The sequence below is a fragment of the Miscanthus floridulus genome, chromosome 19 (genome assembly GCF_019320115.1).
Source record: "Miscanthus floridulus cultivar M001 chromosome 19, ASM1932011v1, whole genome shotgun sequence".
Lineage (NCBI taxonomy): Eukaryota > Viridiplantae > Streptophyta > Magnoliopsida > Poales > Poaceae > Miscanthus > Miscanthus floridulus.
The window spans coordinates 55,650,941-55,661,348 of NC_089598.1; the positions used below are offsets into that span (position 1 = coordinate 55,650,941).

Genomic DNA, 10,408 nt, shown 5'->3' on the forward strand with positions numbered 1-10,408 from the left:
TCTTTGTGTACCATCTTTCTTCTCTACAAACAATACTAGTGCACCCCAAGGTGAAGAACTAGGTTGGACATAACCCTTATCTAGCAATTCCCTTATTTGTTTCTTAAGTTCTGTAATTCATTCACTCCCATTCTATAAGGTCTCTTAGCTATGGGTGTAGTTCTATGTAAAAGTTCAATTATAAACTCAATATCTCATTCAGGTGGCATACCTGGTAACTCCTCAGGGAAGACATCTGGATACTCATTTACTATTCGTATATCCTCTATGCTTGTGCCCTCCAATTGATTAACCCAACAGATTTTTGCGGCTGACTGTGTTGCCACATACTCAACTTTCTCTCTGGATGGTGTGGTTAGATTCACGGAACTATTCCCACAATTTATAACTACCTTCTAGGACCTCAACCAATCCATACCCAAAATAACATCAATTCCAAATGAGTCTATGACTACAAGGTTGGCTTGAAATTCTACCCCCTTATGATGAGACTAGTAGCTAAGCATATACAATTTGCTTTCACTTCCCCTTTAGGTGAGTTTACTAACATGGGTTTCTTCATAACACATATAGGAATACCATGCTTCTTTATGAAAGTGTATGCTATGAAGGATTGCGAAGCACCAGAATTGAAAAGAGTTGTAGCTGAGTTTGAGTTGACTGGAAATGTACCGATCACCACATCAGGTGCCTCCTGAGCTGTCTCTATAGTAACATGATTGACTTTTTCTTGCACATAGTTCTACTGCATGTTAGCCATCTTCTTGGGGCATCTATTGGAGTAATGTCCTGGTCCTCCACAATTGAAGCATCTATTATCGTTGACTGCATTTGGCGCCTTTGGTGCGCCATTCTTCTATGGAGCATTGGGGACATTATTCTTCATAGGAACATTGTTGGATTGCTGCTAGCGCTGGACTGGAGCCTTATACTGCTGCTATTGTTGTACACATTGTGGTTGCTAGTTGTGGTTGTTTAGACTAGACTGACCCTAATAGCGCTACTGTGGGTAAGCTTGCTGAGGAGCAGTGCGGACATGAGAGTTACTCCCTTGCTGTTGCCCCTAGAATTTTTTCTTCTTGTCCTCCATTTGGTGACGCTTGTTCTCTATAACCAAGGCCTTGTCCACTAACTGCTGGAAACTGGCAAAGGTATGGGATAGCAGTAGTTGGTACTGGAGATCATCATTCAGACCTTCCATGAATAGCTCCTGTCTCTTCTCATCGTCTTCCACTTCAGTAGGGGCGTACCATGACAATTGTATGAACTTGTCATGATACTCCGCAATAGACATGCTTCCCTACTTGAGAGCCAAGAATTCCTTCTTCTTCAGCTTCATCAACCCGGCAGGCACATGATGTGAGCGGAAGGCACTGCGAAACTCTGGCCAAGTGATGGGATTAGCTTCAGTACGGCCAAAGGAGAAAGAGTCCCACCAATCAAGTGCCGCCCCTTGCAGCTGTCTAGAAGCATACAAAACCTTCTCCTTGTCATCACATTGTGCAATCTCAAGTTGCCTCTCAATTGCACGCAGCCAGTCATCGGCTTGGAGTGGGTCAGTGGAATGTTTGAAGACAAGTGGATGTCCTTTCAGAAACTCTCCCCTTTTGTCTCTAACTTGAGGGGGTGCATTCCCATTCCCATTCCCCATATTCTGCATGCTCTGAGCCATCTGCTAAAGCAATTGGTTTTGTATCATCATCAGTTGCTCCATGGTGATAGGGGGTGGCGGCGGCAAGTCCTCACCTCCCTGGTTGTTCCTCCTGGTGTTCACCATCTGTAGATACATCATATAAGTCTCATATGTCCATAATATATAACCTTTAAGAGATAATGGTCTAATAAGAGTACGTATCACAAGATCAAGACAACAGATATATATAGGGTATACAAGAAGATAATTGTTCTGACTTTTCCGGCGAGTTGGACAAACAGTAGTGTAGTAAAATGAGCATATCTCACTCTATATTTATCATATGGATGCGAATTTTACCTTCCTGGAAAGCTTATGAAATGATCTACAACTTTCATTTAGAACACATTTTCATATTCTGAAGTTTATTAGGCAAAAATAGATGACAAGCAGTACTGCTCTAGAATTCTGACAGCACAGAAACATCAACTTACAACAGTTGTATCTCACAATTTATAATAGGTATTGAGGTGTTTCTAGAGCCAAAAGAAATATGTAGAAGTCTACTTATCTCCATAAAATTTTCATGACCATTGGACATCTATAACATGAGATATGAACTGATAAAGATGGACTGCTCAGAATGATACAGAATGGACAGCAAGACATAAAGAAACCCAACTATTTATTCATATCATCCTTAAGCCTTAATATTAACTAAATGGCAGTGGACATACCCACCAGTCACCACAATCATGCCAAAAATCCAAATCAAACATTGTTCATCATGACAATCATCGAACCACTCAAGTATTAATTGTTCAACCATTAAAAAGAAAAGAAACTAAACACTTTCTCGCACATCTATGCGTGTTTATTACATATTTTGGGAAATCCTCCTATGGGTCGATGTTGGTGCTGGTGTTGGGGTCTCCAAAGTCTCCACTGTTCCTTGGGGGCGATTGAGTAGGAATCCCTAGCGCTTCCACATCAGGACCTCCTTGATGTTGCTTCAACGTAGCATTCTCATGGGCAAGCTATAGGTATGCCTTCCCCATGACATCTAGCTCGTCCAAGGCTTGATCCAAGTCAGTGTTGGTCTATGCTAAGCTCATCAAGGTAGGCCTAAGCCTATGGTTCACCTCCTCAAGTGGTGCAGTGATGTTGCAGGTGGACTGGTGTGGCAGAACCTCCTAAGAAATTGGGCCCACGTGCACCTATCGTTGTCTTATCAGACCTCGGATAGCGTTCACGAGTTCCCAACAACTCAACAGGTCTGTCAGGTGTCCTCGGGAAACCCGAATCATCCACAATTCTCTTTTCAAACAGGATCCCAATCACAGTCATTGCAGATTACAACAACTTATTCAAATATATACCAGAGTAAAAGATAGCGGAACTCTTAAGATAACATAGTTACAAACCAGTTGTTTTCAAACTTACAATACCATAAGTGTCATACAACCATAGTAGCAGGATAATATTACATTAACTTTATTTATCAAACAAACTAGTGCCTTGTCCAAAGGCCATTCATCACTCCTCATCGTCATTGACTTCAAACACAGACATGCAGCAGGGACCAAAACAAGCCTGCGCATGCGACTCACCGCAACAAGGGTTAACAAACCCTGAGTACAAAGGTACTCAACAAGACTAAGCCGACATAACGGGATGTAAGACTTTAGAGATGTAGGGGTTTGGGGCAAGGTAAGGATGTAGTAAGATTCAAAAGTTCTTTGCCAAAAGCTTACTATTCTCCATTCTATTTTCAAGTTTTACCCTTAAGTTCTTTTAGTTCATTACCTCAACTAAATGTACATTTCCCATATTCCAATCCTTCTCATTCCATTCTCTTCTCATATTTTAGTAATTCACCAGTCCTGCATTGCTTCTGTAATGAATTGAGTCTCCATATCCACGGAGCACCGGCAATTCGAATTGATTCAAGTCCCAGCTGGGGATTCCTTATCACATGACATATGTAGAACTTAATCTTGCATATATCAACCTTGCTACCGGATCCTCCTATACTAAGCCATCTTCACGCCACCCGAGAGCACAGCACACCTCAAATCTGGCCACATTCTAGCCACGAGGGTACACGCTACTCCCGCCATCTCTCCACTCCTAGTGCGTGGGCATTCGTCTTAGTATCGGATTAGCCGAAGTAGGCTTACCGGAGTATGTGACTAGTACTACAAAGTGTCTCGTTCAGAAGATCCACAATGAGTGGCCTTTAAGCGACATAGTCAGCAACATTACCCAACATTCAAGATAAGTCACCTGATTAGTCTCTAGTTCATTCTTCCTTCTTTCTTTCTTTGGCCAGTATGCCATCTTTGATTGTATCAAAACTTTTACTTTGAAAGCCTACCATAAAGCATACTAAGCATTCTATGCCTTTGTAAAAGAAAACATCTTCAAGGATGGTAAACAATTAACAAGGTAGGCAATGCATCAAGTAGGCAACATTTGAATCAATCAACTTAATGCAATAAGTAGCATAGGTGATAAGCTTTTCAAAGTAAACAAGGTAATGGTTTAATGCATAAACCAGGGCTTGCCTTCGTTGATGATCTCAGGTTCCAGATCAGTATCACGATTATCGAATCCCATGACAACTGGGGATTCTTCCAGAACTTGTTCAACTAGAATCGTTTCACTCTCGGGTTCTACACAAAACGATAACATATGCCTTAACATGATGATAATGTAAACATGATGCTTTCATGGTACATGAAATATAACAACACCTTGAATACAACTTTCCTCCATGGTACAGTTACAAGCCAAACTAACCAAACCATATTCGTAACGGATGTGACCACTCCAGCACCGACCACTTCGGCGAGCTCTCCGACCACTTCGGTGAACTCTCCGACCACTACGGTGAACTCTCCGACCACTACGGTGAACTCTCCGACCACTACGGTGAACTCTCCGACCACTATGGTGAACTCTCTTACCACTACGGTGAACTCTCCGACCACTATGGTGAACTCTCCGACCACTATGATGAACTCTCCGACCACACTAATCTTGAAACCCTACTGGTCACAAAACATGACCAAAACAAGATCAAACACTAATCAAACACTTAGGGTTTGCTTTTATTTATTTTTGAATTACTTTGGAAATAAGCCCAAAAATGAACTTGTTCCAAATGACCTCTAAATTTTATGTAAGCTTCCTCATGTCAAATTAGTGTACCAAAACAAATTTCATAATTTTTGGAATTATACAGTGGTCTACAAAAATCATGGAAATTGTATTTATCAAATAATGGACTGAATATTTGAACATTAAAAATATATTCAAATTTCAAGTTTCAAATTTTTAAACCATAATAGAGCATGTACAGAAGCTACACACAAAATTTTAGAATTTTTGGAGCTATGATTATTTTCCTACAAATTTCCAAAGATTCAGTACTATTCAAAATCAGAAAATAACAAAACATCACTGTTCTTCTCCTTCCTTCTCACTGACAGCCCGACCCCACTCGTCCATGACTCATACAGGTCATGACGGCGCTGCCATCACTGGCCGGCCCCAAAATGCGCCAACGATGACGCTCCGGCGAGGCAGACCGTACCCAAATGATCTACATACTCCTACGAACCCATCCCCGCCCTTTGAATGGCAGAAGGTGCACCGGAGAAGACTCCACGCCGGCCATGATGGCTCGAGCACGACAGCTCACGGCGTAACCCCGGCAACGGCGTAGTAGAGTCTAAAACAAAGTGAGTATCACGTTCAGTATCTCACCACGATCACGCCGGTGTGGTTGGTGAAGACGGAGACAGTCTGGAACAGCCTGGCCACGTCAAGGCGATGGTGGCAGAGCTCCAGCCGGCTCCGAAGAAGACGAAGTCGCGCGGCGGCGCTGGACTTCCAGGAGTGACACGATCAGGCTTGGGAGGAGCAGGAAGATGAGGCGGAGCTTTTGGCCAAAGCAATTGGCCCTAGATACTACGGTGAGGACGAATTGCGCGAGTGCGGGCAAGACACCGGCGGCGAGCAGTCGATGGAAAAACTCCGAATGACGACGGCGTGCTCCTATTTATAGCAAGAAGGAGGGCGTGCGGTGTTGATAGCACATGGGCGAACTCGCCACGGAGGTATTGGCGTGTCACTGCGCGTGAAAGCGGTGAAACCCGATCGGCGGTGATCTCCGCGTGGCGCCGGCGGCAAGCAGAGAGGTGGAGGTAGATTTTTGAAAAAATTTACAGAACTGCCACTATGTCCATTTTTCAAATTACTCACAAATTTTCTAAAGAAGTTGAAAATCTCCAAAAATGAAAGTTGTTCAATTTTTCAAACTCTACAACTTTGCTTCTAGAAATATTTTCAAATTCTGCCTCCATTTTGAAATTTGAATTTGGGGTACATTTGAGCATTTGAATAATTTTAAAATTACTCCAAATTTGATATGTAAACTTGAAAAACTTTGAATACCAAAGTTGATCTACATAAAATAATCTCCAACTTTGCTTTTTGCCTCAACCCCAAATTCCACATGGATTTTGAATTAGTGAAAAGGGGCAAAAAGGACTTTTATAAATTGAATTTGAATTCAAATTTGATTTGTCTTCCTTTTACTTAAATTTTGATTTTTGACCAGTAACATGGCCCATTAGGGTTATTTGAGTCAAATGACACATGGCCTCACATGATCACATGAAATTTGACCCTTGTGGTCATGATCTTTATTTAGGGTTTTTGAAACACATCACATGAAATAACAACATTATGAAATAAACCTTATTTAGTGAATGCATTCAAAACTTTATACTATATGAATGCTTTGCAATGCACATGATGACATGTCAATTTTTAGTGCTAGGTCAAAACACCAGAGGTGTTACAACTGGCCGCTCCGACGGTGGGGAAGATAACGATCCTCCTCCCATGCAATGTCATCGAAGTGGCGGTCACGGTTAACCACCAACGCCTATCAAGCAGCATCCCAGATGGCGGCTGCACGTGTGAGCCATGCAGTGATGGCACGGTGGATGTAGCACACCTGACTCCCTTCGCATATGTACACTTCTATCTCCTAGAAGCCGGTGTAGTCGGGGTGGGTCCAATGCTCTGTCCTGTACTGCACAATGCACCTGGTGTGGTAGCGACGTATAAGTGAGAGAAGCTTGGGGTGCTAGTAGGCATCTACTTGTAGATCATAGTGGATCTCTATGGTCCACCCTTGAGCCAACAGTGCATCATGGTCATCATTTCCACCGTCTCCTCCATCTCTGTCACCATCACCACCATCATCTCCACTACCATCACCACCATCTCCATCACCACCATCATTACCCCCATCATTAGAATTAGAATTGTCAGAATCATCACCATCATTAGGGTCACCAGCTCCATCCTGACCACCTTGTCCATTTTCTTCCATGGGCCCCTCCCTAGATTCTTCTATCTCTATGGGCTCCTCAAACATGGGCCCCTCTTCGGTCTCTTCATCCATGGGTTCATCCTCCATCTGGTCCTCCAAAGGTTCCTCCATGGGCACCTCCATAGGCGGTTCCTCCTCCATGGTCCTCAGAGCCCACACCAGATGTGCAAGAATGCGCTTGACAAGCATGAACATGGTCTATTAGGATGGCCACTCCATTCCTCTTGTTGGGGGCCTCCTCCTCCATCTTGACAAGGATATGGTGGAGCAGGGATGGTGATGGCAGCGGCAGCACTATCGCCTGAATCAAAGAAAGAGCGACTGTGAAGATGTGTTCGTGATCTCATTAATAATCAGATGGAAGCTTCATTCATACTTAGATGAGTGAAGAAGGGAATAAAAATCTAAGAACAATACATATGTGCCGCACCCAATTTTGCATAGCAAAATCAAGTACTCATATATGTGCGCCCAGGATGACCAAACACACATATACCATCAAATTGTAATAATATCAAAGTAAAGTACTTTATTACATCGCATATCTCATCACAATGTTATCACATAGTCTTGCTCATTGGCAACATTATTACACAAAAGCAGAAAACTAGCCCAAACTGCCACAGGGACTCCAGCTGGTGAATATCAATCTAGTAGTCCTAGACATCTTCTGGAAACTCTTCATACACATTATTTGTTACCCATCCAGGATTTTCATTGAATGTAAAACAAGTGTAAGCTCACCATGCTTAGCAAGTATATCAAAGGGATCTATGAGGCTCAAAGGATAGACACAGTTTGACAACGGTTTGCAATTTTAGTTGTACAAGTTTTAGCATCCTGAATCACTACTTTAGTGAATAATCCCAACCCAATTGGTAGTAATGAATAATCAAGATTATATCAAGTTCCCAACCATCCATAGCAACCACTAATCATGAAGGATCTAGATCGCTCATATCCATGAGCACGGTTGTTATAACAGGTTAAATATTTCTGTAGAAATTGTACAACTTTACCCACCGAGTTGTGATTCCCAATCTAGGGTTTACAAAGCCCACAACACCTCTACCTAGGAAGTGTGGCAGGGTTTCACTACATAACCCTTCGCTAGTCGCACTAACAAGTCGTAGCTGCTAAGGTTTTAGCCGTCTAGCCGTATGTGGCCCTCCTCTAGGAGTGGCATGCGTGGTCGCGGCACGGTACACACCCTAGCAGGAAAAGAAACATACCAACTAGTGCCTCCCTCTTGCCCTTACGGAAAGCTATAGATGAGCTAGTACAATCTAGTTAATAGGTTAAAGTCAGAGCCATATGACACTTGGGGTTGTACGAAACCTCCTGGGTGGCCGCTTCAGGATTAAGTCCTTATGGAGAGGCACTAGAGCACTCAACCCCGTACTCTAGCCCCCTAATTGTTGCTCAAAAGCTCCATTTTATCACATTGCATAATACCTTTAGTCATGTTTAACAATTATTTTATGTTGAGCATTGCAGCATCTATCCAAAATGCATCCCAAACCATGGGTGACAAGGATATGTGGTACAAGTAGTAATCTAGGTAAAGTCCTTAAAGGTAATTCAAATTTAGACACATGCATGAATATGAATTGTAAAGTTCATAGGTACAAGGGGCCTTTGCTACACTTGCCTTCCTCAAAGTTATCCTCTTGGTACTACTGATCTTCCTACTGATCCCTAGTCACCTTGAATTGAGCACCCTCAAAACGTGTTCCAATTTAACAATCAAGCGTCCAATCCAATCATTACATGCATACAAATAGACTTCTATTAGGACAGTACACCAAACAGTAAAAACATAGATTGAAAAGCTTATAAAACTATTCTACGTACTGCTAAGAACACGTGAGCGAAAGAATCACTCAAATCAGACTTAAAACGCAAAAGTTATGCATGAAATAAGGTTCCAATGGCATTTCTATAAATAAACCGAACTCTAATTTGAATTTAAATTAATAAAATCTGAATTTAAAAGAATTATGGATGGCGTGCACTATTTCCTAAAACTATAGGGACTAAAATCAATAAAAAAATAGGACTAAAAAGTAATCCTTTTGAACTGTACTAGACCGTGGGTTGATTAACTAAAAATCCGAGGGCTAAACTACAAAAATGTCTAGCGGGTCGCAGTTGACCGCATCACCGGCTGACTGGGTGGCCACGTGGCTACGCGTGAGTGGTGCGGTGCACCACGTGTGCATGGGCGTGTGCTGACGTGGCGCTGTGGACCGTGTCCATAGGTCCACAGTGAACCATTATGACCCCAAAGGGGTATGTCTTAATCGTGACTGTCCGAGTAGATCCAACGGCGAGGAATGAATGGGAGACTCCCCCGCCGCCTGCACAGTGCCCCAGCGAGCTCACCATGCCCGACGGTGAGTCAAGCTTGGCGGCGAACACCGATACGGTGTTCTGGACCACCCCAGATCAAACCAAACACACAGAAATGAAGTACAATCGCTCGTGAACTCACTAGGGAACTGAAACAGGGATGGGGAGCATGTCGAGGCGATGGTCCCCACAGCGGCAATAGGGCCGATGTGACTAGAGCTCACTGATATAGCACTCCAAGGCATCGTTCAAAGAAATAGGGGCATGGGAAGGTGGAGCAGCTCACCACAAGTCCGACAGAGGTGGTCGCGGCGTCCAGGAGTGCTCTGAAGGACTAGGTCGATGGTGGCGGCAAACTGGAGAGAGAAAAAGGGCACAAGTGAGTGAAATCTAAGCATTTCATAACCAAAACCAAGAGGTCAGGGCACCTACAACTGCGGTTAGTCACAGCGAATCTCTAAGGCGCGTCAGCGACGTTGATTTGGCACTGGAACGATGGATTGTGGGGTGGCGGTGAGAGCTCGAATGGTGAATGGGAAAAGGAGAGAGGGAGGGGTTCAGCTTGGGATTTTGTGGGTGGGTGGCGGGTGGTAGATGGAAGGGAGCATGATGACGGCGGATTCGGACGCCTTCCATTCCTATCCCGATGGCCTAGCAGGTGCGGCTGCCTCCGATGGCAAGCACGCCATCACTAGTGAGGCACAGAAGGAAAGGAGGGAGGCGCATCCGACAGGCAGGTCCCATGTGCAGTGAGGGGAAGAGAGCAGTGCTCGAGCATGGCTTGGACGTGGTGAAGGCCGAAGCTAGGCTGAGGCGCCAAGCAAGGCCGCTGTCTCGCTCACGCGTGCGGTGATAAGGCATGGAGCGTGCTACAAGCAAGCCAGCGCGAAGCAGGCCACGAGCATGAAGAAAAGGAATGGAGGGGCGTGGGCTGGGCTATGAGTAGGCCAGGCATGGGAAGGGGCTAGGCTGGCCTAGGGTTGGGCTAGAAAGGAGGTAGAAGAGAGTTTTTC

General features: G+C 44.0%; 1 protein-coding gene across 1 annotated transcript; it reads right to left on the reverse strand.

Annotated features, from left to right (window-relative positions):
• Positions 1-1,300: 1,300 nt before the first annotated feature.
• LOC136526062 (uncharacterized) lies at positions 1,301-1,672 on the reverse strand. Its single transcript, XM_066518847.1, has one exon. The coding sequence runs from the start codon at positions 1,670-1,672 to the stop codon at positions 1,301-1,303; it is 372 nt and encodes a 123-aa protein (XP_066374944.1).
• Between the last annotated feature and the right edge of the window lie 8,736 nt (positions 1,673-10,408).

Coding starts and splice junctions, on each gene's coding strand:
- LOC136526062 (XM_066518847.1), bottom strand. CDS start 1,672: ATGGCTCAGAGCATGCAGAATATGGGGAATGGGAATGGGAATGCACCC.